This window comes from Delphinapterus leucas, chromosome 4 (assembly GCF_059928025.1).
Source record: "Delphinapterus leucas isolate spDelLeu-1000000601 "Yukka" chromosome 4, BTC_Dleu_Yukka2, whole genome shotgun sequence".
Classification (NCBI taxonomy): Eukaryota; Metazoa; Chordata; class Mammalia; order Artiodactyla; family Monodontidae; genus Delphinapterus; species Delphinapterus leucas.
Genome location: NC_143132.1, coordinates 145,056,735 through 145,079,928, shown reverse-complemented (window position 1 = coordinate 145,079,928; position 23,194 = coordinate 145,056,735). Strand labels below are relative to the sequence as shown.

Here is a 23,194-nt window from a genome sequence, read left to right as displayed (position 1 = left end):
AGTTATGTTATATAAGGTGATCAGAGCACATTGTTACAGTTTTCTATGTCATAAGCATATTTCAAGCATAATCCCTGGAAGAACTGCATTCAAACTCGGCGTCACATCATGTTGTGTTGTTGTATCGTTTCTTGGAGGAGATTACTAACTAAGATTTTCCCCCTCTTTTTTCTTTTCTAAATATTCCTGGCAGGTACTAAGCACAAAACGATGCTAGAAGCTCGGAACGGCAGTGGGACTATCAAAGCCTTCCCTAGGGTAGGTGTGAAAGGCAAAGGACCAGTGAATAAGGGGAATACAGGCCTGCAGAACAAAACGTTTCACTGTGAAATCTGTGATGTGCACGTCAACTCGGAAACACAGCTTAAACAGGTAGGCGGTACCCATTCTAGAAGTGAAAACAGAAGGGGGTCACGCACGAGCAGACTGTGTGCTTCCTCTGTTCCCTTTCTTTTCTGTTTTTCTCTCCCATCCAACCATCCATCCATCCATCCATCCATCCATCCGTCCATCCGTCCATCCATCCATCCACTTAGCTTCTTATTCACTCTCCTTATTTATTTATGCATATTTTGGTTGGTTAAAGGAATACTAAAATGTAATGCCTTCTAAGATCTTTCCGAAATTGCCTGAAGTGAGTCTGTGCTATTTTTGTATATGAAGAGTGGGAGGAAAGGGGGTAGTAGATCTTTTCTTTACCAGGTTTCCCACTCAAAAGTGTTGATTTCCTTTAAAGGTCAAATTTCAATGTTCCATTTTTACTTGTTTAGATATTTACATGCTACCACTAATTTTATGCTGTGCTCTTCTTTTATTTTATGTACTCTATTACATGGTGGTGTACTGTATTTCTAAATCCTGCAGCCACCTGCTAACAAGATGACTAATCCTTGTTGCATTCACTTTTACTCTGAATAGCCTTCCAAAGAGATCAGTTCTACGTTTCTAGTTGAAGTCCCAGCCCTCATATAGTGTTGTGTTTTATATGCATATGTACATTCTTGCACTGATTTTTACACACCTTAGTTATTTATCTTTAGAATTTAAGGGGTTGACATTTGGCTGTACAAATGTGAGGATAAATATTAGTATGGAAATAAATTCATGCCCGCCTGGCCATCTTTGTTTATTTGCACATAAAATTCCTTCAGACATTTATTTCCTTTGTAAATGTCCATAAAACGAGATCTGTGCAGTAATAAGGAAAAATGCTGGGAAAAAGAAGACCCTGTTATTTGTTTAAAATAGACTAAAACGGCTAGCACAAAGGTATCTCTCCTCAAAGCATCAGCGTCTGAGGACAAAAGTGCACGCTCTTGTATTTTTGTCTTTCTTCAACTTGCATGAAATAATTAATATCCTGCCCCAGGTTAAAACAATATTTATGAAGGGTTTGGGGGATAATTTTTTTAAAGCTGTCATTTTTAATTGCTTTTAATAGCATATTAGCAGTAGAAGGCACAAAGACAGAGCTGCTGGGAAGCCCCCGAAACCTAAATACAGTCCTTACAACAAACTGCAGAAGGCAGCACATCCGCTGGGGGTGAGTGTCCTTTTTGCATCCCAATAGAGAGTAGCCTTTCTTTCTTTTTTTTTATTTAATAAATTTATTTATTTGTTTATATTTTATTTTTGGCTGCATTGGGTCTTCGTTGCTGCACACAGGCTTTCTCTAGTTGTGGTGAGCGGGGGCTACTCTTGGTTGTGGAGCGTGGGCTTCTCACTGCAGTGGCTTCTCTTGTTGTGGAGCATGGGCTCTAGGTGCCCGGGCTTCAGTAGTTGTGGCACACAGGCTCAGTAGTTGTGGCACACGGGCTTCATTGCTCCGTGGCATGTGGGATCTTCCCGGACCAGGGCTCGAAACCGTGTCACCTGCATTGGCAGGAGGATCCTTAGCCACTGTACCACTAGGGAAGCGTGAGAATAGCCTTTCATGTCCTGCAGTCTACTCACTGAACTTGGATTTTTTTTTGTCAGTTACTAAATGAAATAAATGGAAGATACCTAAGTAAAGACAAACAATTGATTTGAAAGTCCAACTCCTACTCCACCAACAGAATCATTGGTTTCATGAGTTGTTTGAGTGTTTTGTCACCATTCGCCAAAGTCCGACGTCTTATCTTTTTAGTTGGGCACAGGTTTACAGCAGAGCATGGGGATGGGAGGAAAACCAAACTCTTTTGTGTCAGGTAGGTAATCGCATGAAATCTGGACTTGAGGTTAGTGGATACTATTAGGAAAAGGTCGGTGAAAACAAATTCTTGCATCTCCTTTTTAAGGTCTTCAGGAGACAAAGCACCAGTATTGTTGATTCCCTCAACAGTTTTGTCTTTTGAATAACACACTCTCAAAGACATGGCTCCTTTTAAAAATTATTCACCTAAGGACACTATCTAAGGCCTGGGAAATATTTCCTGAGACATGCCCTCTTGTTTTAGATTAGTAAACATATTAGTACTGATGTCCTGACCTAGAATTTTTGTAGGATTTTAGGGGAAGTCTGTAAACCTCCTGACATCTTAAGCTAATATTTATAAGCATATGCTTTTGTTCTGGTTGAAATGACAATAGCTTACATCTAAGAGACCCAGGGCTCTGCATTGTTTAGCTGTAATAAACCATAACTGTGTGCATAAAAAAATTAAGATGAAGAACAATTGATCTACAGTATGTGCTGAATTATGCATTTTGAAATCTGTTTTCTTCAAAATAGATCTTATTAATAATCAGTGCTACTGTGTGCTGCTGACACGTGAAAATACAGTTAAAGGAAAGCTGTAGTCATCCATTTTGAGACCTCAGAATGAGTTGACCCAATTAACTTAGTAGCATCACCCATTTTTATGCAAATGAAGTCATCTTACTCTCTTGCATAGAATCAATTTTAGCTGCATTGAGTGGCTGTGAATTCTGCATGGAACTGATGTTTCAGCACCACTAGTCATAACCTGAGTGCTCTTCCTGACCTACGTAGATGAAGCTTTCAACAATCAAGTGAATGGTTCTTAAATAAACAGAGAAGTCAAATTGTGTTAATGTTAGTTTCCAAACCTCCTGTTTAACTGTCACTGTTACTATTTCCATAAATGGGACCATTCCCTTCCTGAGAACAGCCATCTTACTAATGCTACTAGTCAGAGAATGAACTGATTTTATATAGTAGGTTTGAGAGAATGTTGCTACCAATGAAAGCAAAACACGTCAAACTTTTAGGGAAGATAAGTTTTCTTTGCTTCTTTATTGAAAGTGGAATTTCATTATTTTTATAATGTCTCTTGATTGGTACTCACATCTTACTAGGATACTCACTTGACATACTTGCATAGTCTAATAGTAGCTGACAGCATTAATTAATCTCTCTTTAAAAATGTCTATACCCTGCTAGTTAAAATGTGTGTAAAGAGTGCAGTAAAAAATTCCCTGTTTTTCCTCAAGATGAATACTTTCCTCACGAGGTATATTTATCACAAAAATAAAATAGAGAGCTGGAACTCCTGGCTTGGGGTCTCTTCCCTCCGCCATCACTAAACTGCCCTGGAGCCCAAAGGGAGGGTGGCCTCATTGAGGCTGCCAGCTCTGGAGGGGCCCCAGCAGCCAAAGCTGCAGCGGTCCTGGGGACCATGGGCCGGATCACTCATCCTGGAGTAAGCCAGCTGCCATGTCATGAGGACACTCAAGCAGCCCTAAGGAGAGATCCATGTAGCAATGAACTGAGGCCTCCTACCTAGAGCCACATGACCGTGTAGATGACAGGCTTTTGGCACTCCAGCCAGGCATGAGGGCTGTACCTCTTGAGGTGGGAGAGCCAAGTTCAGGACAGTGGTCCACAAGAGACCTCCCTGCTCCACATAATATTAAATGATGAAAATCTCCCAGAGATCTCCATCTCAACACCAAGACCCAGCTCCACTCAACGACCAGCAAGCTACAGTGCTGGACACCCTATGCCAAACAACTAGCAAGACAGGAACACAAACCCATCCTTTAGCACAGAGGCTGTCTAAAATCATAAAAAAGCCACAGACACCCCAAGACACACCACCAGACATGGACCTGCCCACCAGAAAGACAAGATCCAGCCTTATCCACCAGAACACAGGCACTAGTCCCCTCCACCAGGAAGCCAACACAACCCACTGAACCAATCTTAGCCACTGGGGACAGACACCAAAAACAATGGGAACTAGGAACCTGCAACCTGCAAAAAGGAGACCCCCAAACACAGTAAGATAAGCAGAATGAGAAGACAGAAAAACACACAGCAGACAAAGGAGCAACATAAAAACCCACCAGACCTAACAAAAGAAGAGGAAATAGGCAGTCTACCTGAAAAAGAATTCAGAATAATGATAGTAAAGATGATCCAAAATCTTGGAAATAGAATGGACAAAATACAAGAAATGTTTAACAAGGACTTAGGAGAACTAAAGAGCAAACAAACAGTGATGAACAACACAATAAATGAAATTAAAAATTCTCTAGAAGGGATCAATAGCAGAATAACTGTGGCAGAAGAACAGATAAGTGACCTGGAAGATAAAATAGTGGAAATGACTACTGCAGAGCAGAATAAAGAAAAAAGAATGAAGAGAATTGAGGACAGTCTCAGAGACATCTGGAACAACATTAAATGCACCAACATTCAAATTATAGGGCTCTCAGAAGAAGAAGAGAAAAAGAAAGGGACTGAGAAAATATTTCAAGAGATTATAGTAGAAAACTTCCCTAATATGGGAAAGGAAATAGTTAGTCAAGTCTAGAAAGTGCAGAGAGTCCCATACAGGATAAATCCAAGGAGAAACATGCCAAGACACATATTAATCAAACTATCAAAAATTAAATACAAAGAAAAAATATTAAAAGCAGCAAGGGAAAAACATCAAATAACACACAAGGGAATTCCCATAAGGTGAACAGCTGATCTTTCAGCAGAAACTCTGCAAGCCAGAAGGGACTGGCAGGACATATTTAAAGTGACGAAAGGGGAAAACCTACAATCAAGATTACTCTGCCCAGCAAGGACCTCATGCAGATTTGACTGAGAAATTGAAACCTTAACAGACAAGCAAAGCTAAGAGAATTCAGCATCACCAAACCAGCTTTACAACAAATGCTAAAGGAACTTCTCTAAACAGAAAACACAAGAGAAGTAAAAGACCTACAATAACAAACCCAAAACAATTAAGAAAATGGTAATAGGAACATACATATCAATAATTACCTTAAATGTAAATGGATTAATTACTCCCACCAAAAGACATAGAATGGCTAAATGGATACAAAAACAAGACCAGTATATATGCTGTCTACAAGTGGGGACCCACCTCAGACCTAAGGACACATACAGACTGAAAGTGAGGGGATGGAAAAAGATATTCCATGCAAATGGAAATCAAAAGAAAACTGGAGTAGAAATTCTCATATCAGACAAAATAGACTTTAAAACAAAGATATTATGAGAGACAAAGAAGGACATTACATAATGATCAAGGGATCAATCCAAGAAGAAGATATAACAATTGTAAATATTTCTGCACCCATCATAGTAGGGGACACACAATCATAGTAGGGGACTTTAACACCCCACTTTCACCATTGGACAGATCATCCAAAATGAAATTAGATGAGGAAACAGAAGCTTTAAATGATGCATTAAACAAGATGGACTTAATTGATATTTATAGGACATTCCATACAAAAACAACACAATACACTTTCTTCTCAAGTGCTCATGGAACATTCTTCCGGGTAGATCATATTTTGGGTCACAAATCAAGCCTTGGTAAATTTAAGAAAATTGAAATCATATCAAGTATCTTTTATGACAACAATGCTATGAGACTAGATATCAATTACAGGAAAAAAGCTGTAAAAAATAAAACCACATGGAGGCTAAACAATACACTACTTAATAACCAAGAGATCAGTGAAGAAATCAAAGAGGAAATCAAAAAAACCTAGAAACAAATGACAGTGAAACACAATGATCCATAACCTATGGGATGCAGCAAAAGCAGTTCTAAGAGGGAAGTTTATAGCAATACAATCCTACCTTAAGAAACAAGAAATATCTCAAATAAACAACCTAACCTTACACCTAAAGCAATTAAAGAAAGAAGAACAAAAAAACTCCCAAAGTTAGCAGAAGGAAAGATATCATAAAAATCTGATCAGACATAAATGAAAAAGAAATGAAGGAAACTGTAGCAAAGATCAATAAAACTAAAAGCTGGTTCTTTGAGAAGATAAACAAAAATGATAAACCATTAGCCAGACTCATCAAGAAAAAAAAGGGAGAAGACTCAAATCAATGGAATTAGAAATGAAAAAAGGAGAAGTAACAATTGACACTGCAGAAATACAAAGGATCATGAGAGATTACTTCAAGCACCTATATGCCAATAAAATGGACAACCTGGAAGAAACGGACAAATTCGTAGAAATGCACAACCTTCCGAGATTGAACCAGGAGGAAATACAAAATATGAACAGACCAATCACAAGCACTGAAATTGAAACTGTGATTAAAAATCTTCCAAAAAAAACAAAAGCCCAGGACCAGATGGCTTCACAGGCGAATTCTATCAAACGTTTAGAGAAGAGCTAACACCTATCCTTCTCAAACTTTTCCAAAATATAGCCAACGGACGAATGCTCCCAAACTCATTCTACGAGGCCACCATCACCCTGATACCAAAACCAGACAAAATGTCACAAAGAAAGAAATTTATAGGCCAGTATCACTGGCGAACATAGACGCAAAAATCCTCAACAAAATACTAGCAAACAGAATTCAAGAGCACATTAAAAGAATCATACAACATGATCAAGTGGGGTTTATCCCAGGAATGCAAGGATTCTTCAATATATGCAAATCAATCAATGTGATACACCTTATTAACAAATTGAAGGAGAAAAACCATATGATCAACTCAATAGATGAAGAGAAAATTTTCGACAAAATTCAACACCCATTTATGATAAAAAAATCTCCAGAAAGTAGGCTTAGAGGGAACTTTCCTCAACATAATAATGGCCATATATGACAAACCCACAGCCAACATTGTCCTCAATGGTGAAAAACTGAAACCATTTCCACTAAGATCAGGAACAAGACAAGGTTGCCCACTCTCACCACTGTTATTCAACATACATTTGGAAGTTTTAGCCACAGCAATCAGTGAAGAAAAAGATATAAAAGGAATCCAAATCGGAAAGGAAGAAGTAAAGCTGTCATTGTGTGCAGATGACATGACACTATACATAGAGAATCCTAAAGATGCTACCAGAAAACTACTAGAGCTAATCAATGAATTTGGTAAAGTAGCAGGATACAAAATTAGTGCACAGAAATCTCTGGCATTCTTATACACTAATGATGAAAAATTGGAAAGTGAAATTAAGAAAACACTCCCATTTACCATTGCAACAAAAAGAATAAAATATCTAGGAATAAACCTACCTAAGGAGAAAAAAGATGGGGAGATATACCATGTCCTTGGATTGGAAGAATCAACATTATGAAAATGACTTTACTACCGAAAGCAATCTACAGATTTAATGCAATCCCTATCAAACTACCACTGGCATTTTTCACAGAACTAGAACAAAAAAATTCACAATTTGCATGGAAAAACAAAAGACCCCGAATAGTGAAAGCAATCTTGAGAAAGAAAAACGGAGCTGGAGGAATCAGGCTCCCTGACTTCAGACTATACTACAAAGCTACAGTAATCAAGACAGTATGGTACTGGCACAAAAACAGAAATATAGATCAATGGAACAGGATAGAAAGACCAGAGATAAACCCATGCACATATGGACACCTTATCTTTGATAAAGGAGGCAAGAATATACAGTGGAGAAAGGACAGCCTCTTCAATAAGTGGTGCTGGGAAAACTGGACAGCTACATGTAAAATAATGAAATTAGAACATTCCCTAACACCATACACAAAAATAAACTCAAAATGGATTAAATGCCTAAATGTAAGGCCAGACACTATCAAACTCTTAGAGGAAAACGTAGGCAGAACACTCTAGGACATAAATCACAGCAAGATCCTTTTTGACCCACCTTCTAGAGAAATGGAAATAAAAATATACAAATGGAACCTAATGAAACTTAAAAGCTTTTGCACAACAAAGGAAACCATAAACAAAACGAAAAGGCAACCCTCAGAATGGGAGAAAATATTTGCAAATGAAGCAATTTACAAAGGATTATTCTCCAGAATTTACAAACAGCTCATGCAGCTCAAGATCAAAAAAACAAACACCCCAATCCAAAAATGTGGAGAAGACGTAAATAGACATTTCTCCAAAGAAGATATTCAGATTGCCAACAAACACATGAAAGAATGCTCAATATCATTTATCATTAGAGAACTGCAAATCAAAACTACAATGAGGTATCACCTCACACCTTTCAGAATGGCCATCATCAAAAAATCTACAAACAATAAATGCTGGAGAGGATGTTGAGAAAAGGGAACCCTGTTGCACTGTTGGTGGGAATGTAAATTAATACAGCCACTATGGAGAACAGTATGGAGGTTTCTTAAAAAATTTAAAATGGAACTACCATATGACCCAGCAATCCCACTACTGGGCATATACCCTGAGAAAACCATAATTCAAAAAGAGTCATGTACCACAATGTTCATTGCAGCTCTATTTACAATAGCCAGGACATGGAAGCAGCCTAAGTGTCCATCAACAGGTGAATGGATAAAGAAGATATGGCACATATATACAATGGAATATTACTCAGCCATAAGAATAAACGAAATTGAATTATTTGTAGTGAGGTGGATAGACCTAGAGTCTGTCATACAGAGTGAAGTAAGTCAGAAAGAGAAAAACAAATACCGTATGCTAACACATATATATGGAATCTAAAAAAAAAAAAAAGGTCATGAAGGACCTAGGGGCAAGACGGGAATAAAGAGGCAGATTTACTAGAGAATGGACTTGAGTATAGGGGGAGGGGGAAGGGTAAGCTGGACAAAGTGAGAGAGTGGCATGGACATATATACACTACCAAACGTAAAATAGATAGCTAGTGGGAAGCAGCCGCATAGCACAGGGAGATCAGCCCGGTGCTTTGTGACCACCTAGAGGGGTGGGACAGGGAGGGTGGGAGGGAGGGAGACGCAAGAGGGAAGAGATATGGGGACCTATGAATATGTATAACTGATTCACTTTGTTATAAAGCAGAAAGTAACACACCATTGTAAAGCAATTATACTCCAATAAAGTTGTTAAAAAAATAAAATAAAGTACTTTCCTGGAGGACTTTGTAACATCATAGGTCAAGCCATTTTCCGGGATCTTCCAATTTTCCCAAAAGGAAAGATGTTCTACCCTTTACATTATTTTTTAAAATTTATTTTATTGAAATACAGTTGATTTACAATGGTGTGTTAATTTCTGCTGTAAAGCAAAGTGATTCAGTTATATATATATATATTCTTTTTCATGTTCTTTTCCATTTTGGTTTATCTCAGGATATTGAATATAGGTTCCCCACTTTGCGTGATTTTTATCATCAGTTCCCTGGTGTGAGTTTATCTTTGTAGTTGTTGACTGCTGTATTTTAAAAGCTGCTCACCCTTTTGGATTCTCATTGTAGACTCTAAGACTTTTGTTCATCTACTCTTTTTTTTCCCCCCTACCTTGCAGGTAAAATTAGTATTTTCAAAAGAACCTTCAAAGCCTTTGGCTCCACGAATTCTACCAAACCCTCTGGCAGCTGCAGCGGCTGCTGCGGCTGTGGCAGTGAATTCCCCCTTCAGCCTCCGAACTGCTCCAGCAGCCACACTGTTCCAGACTTCTGCAGTCCCTCCAGCCCTCCTGCGGCCAGCTCCTGGACCCATTCGGACCGCCCACACTCCTGTGTTGTTTGCTCCTTACTGAATTCCAAATGGGAGTAACTGTACTGCAATAATTTTTCAAAAAACACAAAACAAAAAGAGAACTATGCAGTGTTTATTTATAGTTTAAAGTATACCTGAAGAGCCAGGACTTTTGATAGTGAATTGAAAAGATTATTAAAAAAAAAAAAAAAAAAAAGGAGGGAGGTTTAGGGGTGGGAGGGAGGGGTGGTATTTTCTCCAAATTAAAGCATTCCTCTTGAACATTGAGTGTTTTAGAAGTGATCTCCAGCATTGACTTGTAGTGGTATCTAGAACTTCTGAAGCCTTTGTGACTGTGCTTTTGGGCACTTGTTTCCCCCTGCATTGTCTTTCCTGCTTTATGAGACAGCTATACATTGTCTAAGGGCATTAACTGGTTCCAATGTATATATAATAATTTACTCTGTAGATTAAAATAATACAAAAAAAAAAGAAAAAGAAAAAGAAAAAAATCACAAAAAACAAAAGCAACACTGTGAATAGTAGTACCCGTGCTGTTCCTCTTGCTATGACAGCAATTCCTGGGTATTTATCCCAACAAAAGTAGATACAGTAGATGTCTTGTAAAAACAATAGTGCTGTGTCTCAATCTATGCCACTAGGTTTTCAAGAATTGCAAAAGGTAGAACGAACAACTATTTCATGCCTGTAAGCAGTCAAAAACTAAACACCACTGGATGGTGTGGGGAAGGTCCCTGGTTCACATTCTCCCATCCTACCCAGCTTGGAGATGACTTTAAGTTCAGAATAAAAGAACAGGGCTAAGCATAGAGGTGGGAGAGATTAATAAAAATGGTTTCTTACAAAGTACTTTTCCCTCCCTCTGGAACAGTGTTGCTGGAAATAGGAAGTGTTTGTAAAGCACCTATATCTGAAAACAGGTAAACCCGTGCATCATAGGTGTTCAGAAAGAAATCAGTATAACAATTCTGTTTCAGGGATAATGGATGATCCTAACCTAGCATGATAATGCAAAGTAAAGATTTTTCTTAGTGCATATCCAATAAAAACAAAGAATATTGCATCTCTGCAATATCCCCTTTATATCAAACCAGTAGGGTTGTCTCTTCAGCAAAGGTTTCTGCTTTGACTATGATGGTAGACATTAGCTATTGTTGTGGGGGGTTTTGTTGTTTTTTTAGATTTCCTACTGACATGATATAAACAATTAATATATATTTAAATATTAGTAAAACAAGAAAAATGAATCTGCATTAATTTCAGACCAAGGATGTAGAGTTAAAAAAATATTGGTAAGATGCATTTGACCATCATTTCTCTAGTGGAGTTCTGAAACACTGACAGCCTTCAATATTCACCATAAGGCTGAAAGGAGTTGATGTTTTACCTTTAAAACAAGATTTTTCAGGGGTATATATAAATATATGTATATTGTATATATGTTAGAAAGATTAAGAGAATAACTTATAAAAAGAAAATCTATATAAATTATATAACCATCCCGTGTTACATGTTATCATTAAGTTGGTAACAGATGGCATAAAAATAGCTGTGCCTTTAATTTGTGATAAAGGCTATTTGCTTTTTCCCATAGAAAGCTAACATATCCTATCATTATGATGGGGTTTGATGCAGCCAGTCTGTTGCATTAATAAGAATAATGACGCTCAAACTTAGAACAATGAAAACATGTACAAATCCACCCTACCAGATTTAGGTTTAGAGGAAAAAAAAATATTTTTGAAAGGTTTTGTAAAGACTATTTAAAAATATAGGGAAAGGCTGCGTATGGCCTTCCTGAAACTGCTCTTATCTAAACTGTAGTAGACTTTTGAGAGGTCTAAAGACTCAAGGTGAAGCGATTTGAGAGATGGGTATTTAGTATTTGTCATTTTATATTTAAGAAACACCCATAACGTGCTTGGTGCTCAACGTTAAACATGGTCTTTGGAGTTCTTCTCCACCATCTAGCTAAAGACATTTGTCATATAAATATATCTTTAAAGCAGTTGACTTTATAGAACTTTTGTTAAACAACCAACCAAAAGAAAAAAGGAAGGAAGGAAGGGAGGAAGAAAGGAAGGAAAAGAAAAGAAAAAGTATTCCATCAGTCTTTGGTAAGAGGAATTTCAAACCATACATCTTCTCCCTGAACATGTTGGTTACAATTGAATTTTGTTTTTGAAAGTATCTGGTGATATTGCATCTGCCAGTATCTCTACTTTCTGGTGTTAGTAAGTGTTTCCTTTTTCCACCCTCAGACCCTGCTAGTTCAGCCAGGGAGAGAGTTAGCTCATGAATTCTGTTGTTTGGGGCTTGTCTATATCCTGTGTGACCAGCTTCTGACCGTTTTGAACTTCAGTTTCCTCTTTCTGCTTTGTCGAATATTTTCATCGTTCACTATGTCAGCCTGAATCCCTATCCAACTACATTTACACCTCTAAAAACCTCTCTTTCTGTTGGAGAACTTAGTGTCAATTGATGAAATCTTAATACAATGTACTTTTGCTGTTCTTCCCCATTTTCACCAGAGTGAAAGAGCCAGTCCACTAGAAGTCAGGGCCGGTGGGATACAAGAGTCCTGGATCACAAGGCGTTACTAACTTTAATGATTTGCTGGGAAACAAACAAATCAGCCATATTTTCTCCATCAGCCATAGGAGAAACCTCAGAAATACCTAAACCCCTTCTGCCTCACTTCACTATGGAACCATTTTTGTTTAAATGGTCTCTAAAATTGGAGTTGTAATTATCAGTTGTCTTTTACTCACTACCTAATAAAGGATGAAGCCTAACCATGGAACTTATGGTGGATTCTCTGTGAATTGGTTCCCAACCTTCCATGTATTTATTAACACCAGATCCATATCTACCATTGTTCAGACTGCTATAAAGCTCTACCCTTTCCCTTAGGGAACTTCTTTTCATGAATAAAGATCAGTAATTCCGATTGATCAGCAGTGGTGCTCTGAACATCCCTGAGGGGGGGTCTGACTTTATGGTTATACGTTCCTTCCCATGCATCATACCCATGGCAGGGATGGGATAGATAAAGCCTCTCCGATTTCATTTGCAACAAATATAAATGCATTGCAAGAGTCAAATGCCTCTGGAAAAAGCATTCTTGCACCTCATCCAGATTACCCAGACAACTGGAAACAGTCTTTGGGAAGGCACTGTATTTCTCTTCCGAGAAAACAGGTGATTACAAGTGACAAATCGCTCCTCTCACTGCTCCTGAACTTTGAAGAGTGGCTGTTGTGTACACCTGAGCACAGTTGTGTATGCAGTTGGCTTTGGGCAATTTATGTCATCACTGCCTCATCTCAAATGATGCAATCTTCAGGTACCGTTGGGTTTCCGTTCCTCTCTTGCAATAATTCATTGCCATTAACATCAGAGATATAATTTGGTTTTTTGAAAGGTGCTACATATTTTGCTGCCAAGGAACTATTTAGCCAAGAGAGCATTTATGCTCATTTGGAAATTCAAAGAGCACGAAATCCCAACACAAAGGAGTAAAAATGAAAAGGTTTTAAAAAAGGATTATTCAGAGTTTATTGTGGATGTGCTCATGTATGTTTTTAAGGTACAGAACCACCCCGCAGTAGAGATGGGCATTAAATTTCACTTACAATTAATAGCTTAAATTAATATCTTTGTCTCCACACCCATGGAATGTTTCAACTTTCCTGAAGAAATCAGACCATAAAGCTAAAAAATGACTCTGGCATAGAGACCTCTTCCTTCAAATCTGAATTGATCTATAGAACTAAGCTACCTTTCTGTACATTTGCATGGATGACATTGTATTAACGTCTCTTTGTACGCAGGAAAGCATCTTAATGTGGTGAGGAAAACAATGAGCCTGAAAGAAATCAGAGCCTATTGCAGACTTTGTCCCTGCCTAGCAGGGTAACATTTAAATAGCCAACGAATGCTTTGTCCTTACTCACTTCATCAGCAGTGTGGGTGAGAGTGAGTAAAGGCTAAACTGGTTACCTATTTTTGCATTAAAAAAACACTTTTCTCTCCCTCGAAGAAGTGCTTTCTTATTGTGAACCACACAGCTACTCAAATATTTGCATTTTCTCAGAAAAGTGTTCTGTATTCTTTTCCCTCCTAAGGATACATCACAAGGCAGTAGGTCATTCATCTGATCAGTCAGATGTAGACCTCACCAACAGTTATCAGAAGAGTTGCTAATTCACATTGGATTTATAACAAAGTCGTTTAGGATATATACCACATCTGTTTTCTCAGTCCAAAACGTAATACACTAAGTCCCCTACATATGGACCTGTTGCATTCCGAGAGCACGTTCGTAAGTCCAATTTGTTCATAAGTCCAACAAAGTTAGCCTAGGTACCCAACAAACACAATCGGCTATATAGTACTGTACTGCAATGGGCTTATAATACTTTTCACACAAATAATATGGTGCTTCCGGACATCCTGGGCTTGAAACAAAGATACTGTACTACAGTACTCTATACAGTACTGTACAGTAAAGTACACAAAGGCACAACCACTTGTAGAGGAGGTGCACCCATGACAGTGTACACCAGACATGTGAACTAACATGTGATTGAACATACAAACACACGCTCACATCTCTGAAAGTTCATAACTTGAAGATTCATATGTAGGGGGCTTACTGTAAATTCTAAATAAAACCAACCCATATAAAAGCAAGAGAATATTGACAGTGTGGGTGTGAAGGGGGCAACAGGTATTTGAATGTCTCACCCTCGTTCTTTTTGTTGTGTAATCTCCCTTCAGTAGAAAGGGACCCCCACCTGAGCCATTGCTAATCCAGTCCTGGGTTTGCATGTGTTTTAGCTAATGACCACCTTATTCAGATCACTTCTTCCACAGCCAAAGGATATCAGTTATGCCCTCTTGTTATTGATATAGCAAGAATTTTTTTGGACTTAGTCCTGACAGTGAATATTTTACAAACTGATTGCTGTTGGTTTTCATTAAGAGAGCAGATTTATTTCTGGAGCATCTTTTCTGGTCTTTCTACGGTATCTTCAAAAACGACAACAGTTACTATCAAGAAGTGAAATGGATCATGTGTATGGCAAGTCTCCATTGCCTACTTCCTTGTGCTGAGATGGGTATCAGAGCTTCCAGTGAAAGATGGATATGTTGATATATCATCCTCATGTGGCCTACATGGTTGTTACTTCCAGAAATGAACTTATAGCTTACCAGAATTACGAATGGTGATGAAAGACAGGTTCAACACTGGGAAAACCTCCTGCCTATGTGCTACTTGATTAGAAGTCCATACGGGTTCCAAAGAGTCACAGAGTTTAAAGAATTCTCTGGTTGTGTCATCAATGCTCAGATGTGAAAGGACAAAGAATTGCCTTGAATCTGGTCATCTTCTTTCACCTCTTCTCAGGGATGGAAAGCCATCCTTCCTAGATGGTTCACTCTAGAAATTGCCAAAATTTGAAGTCAAATCTGATGATTAATATAGATGACCCAGTTGAGAATGGGATCAATAGAGAATGAGGTCATGTTCTCTTCATGACTGACAAGTCAGCTCTAAAAGCAATTCCCAAAGAGTAGAGCTAAAATGATTTGTGAGCAAAATTATAACTAAAGATAAATACTTGTACAGTGGCCAGGTCGTAAGTCACTACATCTATATCTATATGGATATGGATAGAGATAGAGATACATGTATTTTTGTAAAATATGAGCCTTAATACCTCTTTTTACCTGTTATCATTTTTCAAAAAAAGTTTTTTTTTTTTTAGTGAGTAGGTTGATTTTACTTTTAAGAACAGGAACTCTAATTTCACACTTGGGAATCCTAATCATTTTAGGGCATTGGAGAGGCTGAGAAGCAGATATAATATCAAGGTACTATGCTCTCTAGCAAGGCTCTTCTGCTACCACTTTGTATCATTTCATAAAAGCTACTGATTTTGACTATAGGAGTTGAACCCTCATCAGATCTCCCAATCCAGGTAGTGTGCAGGACATGGTAAAACAAGGCTAAAAAACCTGACAAAGAGATAATCCTTTATTGGAGGCCCAGATTGCATTTTTTTCCCAGCAAACACATTTTTTTAAAAAGTTACTCTGCTGTTTGATTGTCCAAATCTGTGAGGCATGAATCCATTGAGAAATGATGTTATGGAGTTTTAAGCCATGGTGAGAGGGTATGGAATTTTATTAACCACAAATAATAATGTGGGTATCATTGGATATTGTCAACTCAGTTTAAAATACATTATTGTATAATTTTAGCATCTGACGCTAGGGCTAAAGGAAGTTCATACTGGGTGAAGACCCTCCACCAAATGCTTTGTGTCTCTTGTTGACTGAGCTAATATTATTAGAGCAAGAAAAGAAATAAAGTTCTCAAAGTTCTAGAAAGTTTAGTTTTCATAAAATAGTCAAGAAGAATTTCACGGGATGCCATCTGTTTTTTTAAAGGGATTATGGAAACATGTGTGGAAGTGTTTGATATTGGGGAAAAGTCTTGTGGCCAAGGGATCTGGGCACAAGATTGACCATCACAGAACAAAGAGTGGTTTCCAGCTTCAACACAAATTATCTATGAGGAAACTGAGCCAACTCAGTATTTTGATGATTTCCTTCTGGAAAAAATAGGAATAATAATGAAATTACTTTATACAGATATGCTTCAAAAAAGGCGATATTTAGTAAAAGCAGGTCATTTGCCTCTTCAAATTGGTCCCAAAATCTAAGCCTAATTCCTCTAAATTTCAATAAAATTGTTTTAAAATGCATCTTATATTTACAGTGTTCATATTCCTACATACTGTTTGAAATGGAACTGATCTGATGCCAAAGCAACATCATATGTAGCTCTATTAGATACTCAATTTTGTCCTGAAAAAAAAAAACTTGATGGATTGTTTCAAGAAATATTGCCTTATACACACATGGAGCTATATGCTAAGAACATTGCTTTCCTTTTCTTTTTTTTAATTTTTATTTTATATTGGAGTATAATCAACTAACAATGCTGTGTTAGTTTCAGGTGTACAGCAAAGTGAGTCAGTTATACATATACACGTATCTATTCTTTTCCCATTTAGGTTGTTATATAATATTGAGCAGCTTTCCCTGTGCTGTACAGTAGGTCCTTGGTGGTCATCCAGTTTAAACATATGTCAGTCCCAAACTCCCTTCCCCCCTCTCCTCCCCCCCCGCCCCCCCACCCCGGTTACCGTAAGTTTGTTCTCTAAGTCTGTGAGGGGAACATTGCTTTTCTTGGGAAATTTGTTAGTCCTATTTTTTTTTTTTTTTTTGCGGTAGGCGGGCCTCTCATTGTTGTGGCTTCTCCCGTTGCGGAGCACAGGCTCCGGACGCGCAGGCTCAGCGGCCATGGCTCACGGGCCCAGCCGCTCCGCGGCATGTGGGATCCTCCCGGACCGGGGCACGAACCCGTGTTCGTTGCATCGGCAGGCGGACTCTCAACCACTACACCACCAGGGAAGCCCATTACTCCTATTTTTTAAAATTTCTTTTGTAAGTTTAAATCTTATGTCAGTTCAACTGAAGTTTCCTTATGTAACTGTAGACAAGCATTTCTGCTAGTAATATTTACTGCAATTTTACAATTAATTTTAAATTGTCTCCTTATACTGGTCAATCAAAGGAAAATTTAGTATTAACTAATGTATGATGAGATAGTTAACTCTCACAACAATTGGAGATTTGGCTATTTTTATTTTTATTGTTTTTATTTTTTATTGAAGCATAGTTGATTTAGAATATTATGTTAGTTTCAGGTGTACAACAATGTGATGAATTATACATACATATATATCTATATATTTTCTCAGATTCTTTTCCCTTATAGGTTATTACAAAATATTGAGTAGAGTTCCCAGTTCGGCTATTTTAAAATGGTGATTCTTAACAATAGAACTACAAACAGACCCTGTTGAATGAACTGAGTGATGACAGTACGGCTATTTAATGACAGAAGCCAATTTGAGCCTTAATCTCAAGATCTAAAAATAGCCTAATCCAAATGCATTTAGTGACCACAAATTAGAGGCTGTATTTGTTTTTGACAACCAGACTTCTGATGGGAAACTCTGGCATTAACATTTTTAAAAATTGAATAATATTTTCAAATTTTAAACAATAGTCTATGGTTTGCCCTACATTTGTGTAACCCAGCCAAAAGAAAAACAAAACTGCTTAAGGGAAAAAATTTTATGTGATTTTTCTCTCCTTATATTCTCATCGCTTAGAGAATACAAGCAGGGCTTTGTCCAATATCAACCACCTGGCAAAAAGTTTGGCAAGGTTTTACTTGATAACAATAATACCTCATATTCAAAAGAACATTACCACAAATACTGAAGAGGTAGAGAGGACATGGCTAGCTTGATTTTTACAGAAAAAGGAAAAAGAAGAACGGAACCAAAGATTAAAGAAATTGACTTGCTAGTCAGACAGGGGTCTCTGATTCATCACTCAGCTACAATAATGCTTCACTGGGGTGGAACTACTGGGGGAAAGCAGCTTCATCTCCTCACGTTGGGAACATGGCATGAGCTGCAGAAGCCAAAATGCTCAGTTTGCAAATTTGTGCCACCTTCTCAGCCCACGTGTTCAGTAAATGGCCTTGCTCTTTTCATCTTGCCAAGTCATGCTGATTAACCTTTCATCAAAGGTTATAGTTGTCCCCAGGTAGACTTGGACCGTTGAGATGGAATTTTTTTGCATGTTTTACATTTTGATAGCTGAATCGTGATTATGTTGATGTTATTATTTATTTTAATTGCAGACCCAAAGAATGGCCCTTGGTGTGCCAGTAAAGTCCTAAAATACTAATAATAATCAGAACAACTCATATCACTCATATCATGCCATTTTCTGTTTTAAATCATACAGTAAAATCCCCTCATATGCCAGCAGTTTCCACAATATGAAATGAAGCTGTATCAATTTTATTGACAGAGAAATGTAAAATATAACATATTCTATCCTGACTCTGGTCCTGTACTCAAACTTGCAGCTGTGAACAAATAATCAGGAATTCTTTAAGAAGAACTTTTCAGTTTCAATAAAAGAAAGTCACTAGTGGTATTTTTATGGGATGAAAGCTCCCTAATTCCCTTAGCAGCTCTAGAAACATCCATAGCCATTGTCTCCTCTCACTTGGACAATTGTAAAATTGTCCAGGTAAATGTAACATTACTGGTGGTTTCAGGAAATTTGTTCATTTACATCTTTATTATTCACTTAGTTCATGAAATAAAGATGGTTGCTTATTTTTCTTTCATCTGTAAATAACCCATAGGCAATGTATCTAATTTGGGAAATATTTTTCTTCTTAGTTTAAGTTTTAAGGCTCTTTGGAAGAGGATCCTTAGCACAAATTAAATTTGTAAACTACATGTTCTACTTTACTTGTTTGTAACATCTTACCATTCCAAGAAGTACAGAAAAAACATATAACACTATTGTTCCAAGTACCAACTAAGTCATTTAGTGACTCACAGGATGTGTGTCTCATGACTGTTTCTCAAAAGAAATGTGTTGGAGGACCTTTAAGATGGCAGAGGAGTAAGACGTGGAGATCACCTCCCTCCCCACAAATACAACAGAAATACATCTACACGTGCAACAACTCCTACAGAACACCTATCGAACACTGGCAGAACACCTCAGACTTCTCAAAAGGCAAGAAACTCCCCACGTACCTGGGTAGGGCAAAAGAAAAAACAGAGACAAAAGAATAGGGACGGGACCTGCCCCTTGGGGAGGGAGCTGTGAAGGAGGAAAAGTTTCCACACACTAGGAAGCCCCTTCACTGGTGGAGACAGGGGCTGGGCAGGGGTGGAGCTTCAGAGCCATGGAGGAGAGCACAGCAACAGGGGTGCAGAGGGCAAAGTGGAGAGATTCCCGCACAGAAGATCGGTGCTGACCAGCACTCACCAGCCTGAGAGGCTTGTCTGCTCACCTGCTGGGGCAGGTGGGGGCTGAAAGCTGAGGCTTGGGCTTCTGAGGTCAGAGCCCAGGGACAAGACTGGGTTGGCTGCATGAACACAGTCTGAAGGAGGCTAGTGTGCCACAGTTAGCTGGGAGGGAGTCTGGGGAAAAGTCTGGACCTGCCAAAGAGGCAAGAGACCTTTGTTTCGGGGTGCACAAGGAGAGGGGATTCCCACTCCATGTGCCCACAGAAGGCAGGGCACCACCTAAGCGAGCTCCAGAGATGGGCTATCAGCTCGGACCCCAGAGAGGGGCATGAACCACTAACGCCACCATCACTGCCACCAAGAGTCCTGTGTGCAAGCACAGGTCGCTACCCACAGTGCTCCAGGAGCCTGTGCAGCCCGCCACTGCCAGGGTTCTGTGATCCAGGGACAACTTCCCCAGGAGAACACACAGTGCACCTCAAGCTGGCCTCTTCCGCCTCAGGCTCACTCTGCATTCCAATTATGACTACCTTTTCCCTCCTTCTCCCCAGCTTGACTGAGCATGAGAGCCCTGATCAGCCTCTGCTTTAACCACCTCTTGTCTGGGAGGGGAACAGAAGCCTGAGGGTGACCTACACGCAGAGGCGGGGCCAAATCCAAAGCTGAGCCCTGGGAGCTGTGCAAACGAAGAAGAGAAAGGGAAGTTTCTCTGTGCAGTTTCAGGAGCAGCAGATTAAATCCCCACAATCAACTTGAAAACTCTCTATTTGAAGAATACCTGGTTAGACAATGAAGGTACCAAAAATTGAGGTGGTTGCTTTGGGACCAACTGCTTTGGGAGCAACTGTAGACGTGGGGTTTGCTTTCTGCATCTGATTCGTTTCTGGTTTTATGTTTATCTTAGTTTAGTTTTTAGTGCTTGTTATTATTGGTGGATTGGTTTGGCTGCTCTCTTCCTTTTATTAATTTAATTTAACTTTTTAACTATTCTTATTATTTATTTTTAATTTTTCATTTTTTATTATATATATATTTTTGCCTTTTTTCTCTTTTTGTGAGTGCATATATGTATGTTTCTTTGGGTGATCTTGTCTGTTTAGGTTTGAGTTTACAATTTGTCCTAGGATTCTGACTGTACTTTTTTTTTTTTCACTTGTTTGCTTTCTTTTTATTAGTGTGTGTGTATGTTTCTTTGTGTGATTTTGTCTGTTTAATATCCTTATTACCATTTAGTTTGAAATTCTATCTATTCAGGTTATTTTGTTTTTATTTTCCCTTCCTTTTCTTCTGAGCCATGTGTCTGACAGGGAGTTGATGTTCTGGCCAGGAATAGGGCCTGAGACTCCGAGGTGGGAGAGCCTAGTCCAGGATATTGGACCAAAAATCCCTCCTGGCCCCATGTAATATCAATCAGTGAGAGCTCTCCCAGAGAACTCCATCTCAACACTAAGACCCAGCTCCACCCAACGGCCAGCAAGCTCAAGTGCTGGACGCCCCATACCAAACAACTAACAAGACAGGAACACAAACCCACCCATTAGCAGAGAGGCTGCCTAAAGTCATACCAAGTTCACAAAACACAGCACCAGATGGGGCTCTGCCCACCCCGAGGACAAGATCCAGCCTCACCCACCAGAACATAGGCACAAGTTCCCTACACCAGGAAGCCTACAGAAGCCACTGAACCAACCTCACCCACTGGGGGCAGACACCAAAAATAACGAGAACTACAAACCTGCAGCCTGTGAAAAGGAGACACCAAACACAGTAAGTTAAACAAAATGAAAAGACAGAGAAACACACAGCAGACAAAGGAGCAAGGTAAAAACCCACCAGACCAAACAAACGAAGAGAAAATAAGCAGGCTACCTGAAAAAGAATTCAGAGTAATGATAGTAAAGATGATCTAAAATTGCAGAAATAAGAGAAACATTTAACAAGGACCTAGAAGAACTGAAAAGCCAACAAACAATAATGAACAACACACTAAATGAAATTAAAAATACTCTAGGAGGAATCAATAGCAGAATAACTGAGGCAGAAGAACAGATAAGCGACCTGGAAGATAAAATAGTGGAAATAGCTACTGCAGAGCAGAATAAAGAAAAAGAATGAAAAGAATTAAGGATCGTCTCAGAGACATCTGACACAACATTAAACACACCAACATTCGAATTATAGGGGTCCCAGAAAAAGAAGAGGAATAAGAAAGGGTCTGAGAAAACATTTGAAGAGATTATAGTGGAAAACTTTCCTAACATGGGAAAGGAAAGAGTCAATCAAGTCCAGAAAGTCCAGAGAGTCCCACAGGGATAAGTCCAAGGAGAAACATGTCAAGACACATTAATAAAACTATCAAAAATTAAATACAAAGAAAAAAATATTAAAAGAAGCAAGGGAAAAGCAACAAATAACATACGAGGGAATCCCCATAAGGTTAACAACTGTTTTTAAGCAGAAACTCTGGAAGCCAGAAGGGATTGGCAGGACATATTTAAAGTGATGAAAGGGAAAAGCCAAAAACCAAGATTACTCTACCCAGCAAGGATCTCATTCAGATTTGATGGAGAAATTAAAACCCTTACAGACAAGCAAAAGTTAACAGAATTCAGCACCACCAAACCAGCTTTACAACAAGTGATAAAGTAATTGCTCTAGACAGGAAACACAAGAGAAGGAGAAGACCTACAAAAAACAAACCAACACAATTAAGAAAATGGTAATATGAATACACATATCAATAATTACTTTAAATGTAAATGGATTAAATGTTCCAACCAAAAGTCATAGATTGGCTGAATGGATACAAAAGCAAGGCCCATATACATACTGTCTGCAAGAGACCCATTTCAGACCTAGGGACACATACAGACTGAAAGTGAGAGGATGGAAAAAGATATGCCATGCAAATGGAAATCAAAAGAAAGCTGTAGTAGCAATACTCATATCTGACAAAATAGGCTTTAAAATAAAGACTATTACAAGAGACAAAGAGGACACTACATAGTGATCAAGGGATCAATCCAAGAAGAAGATATAACAATTGAAATATTTATGCACCCAACATAGGAGCACCTTAGGCAAATGCTAACAGCCATAAAAGGTGAAATCGACAGAAACACAATCATAGTAGGGGACTTTTACACCCCACTTTCATCAATGGATAGATCATCCAAAATGAAAATAAATAAGGATACAGAGCTTTAAATGACATATTAGACCAGATGGACTTAATTTATATTTATAAGATATTCCATCCAAAAACAACAGAATACATTTTCTTCTCAAGTGCTCATGGAGCATTCTCCAGGATAGATCATATCTTGGGTCACAAATCAAGCCTTGGTAAACTTGAGAAAATTGAAATCATATCAACTATCTATTCGGA

At 38.5% G+C, this 23,194-nt stretch overlaps 1 protein-coding gene across 1 annotated transcript in view; it reads left to right on the top strand.

The window, feature by feature from the left end:
• ZNF385D (zinc finger protein 385D) overlaps positions 1-15,598 on the top strand; it is a 246,355-nt gene extending 230,757 nt beyond the window's left edge. The window contains exons 5-7 of the mRNA XM_022554708.2: positions 194-372; positions 1,442-1,543; positions 9,684-15,598. Coding sequence (XP_022410416.2) covers positions 194-372; positions 1,442-1,543; positions 9,684-9,917 — 515 coding nt within the window. The 3' untranslated portion in view covers positions 9,918-15,598. The remainder of the gene's footprint in view (positions 1-193; positions 373-1,441; positions 1,544-9,683) is intronic.
• The last annotated feature ends 7,596 nt before the right edge of the window (positions 15,599-23,194 follow it).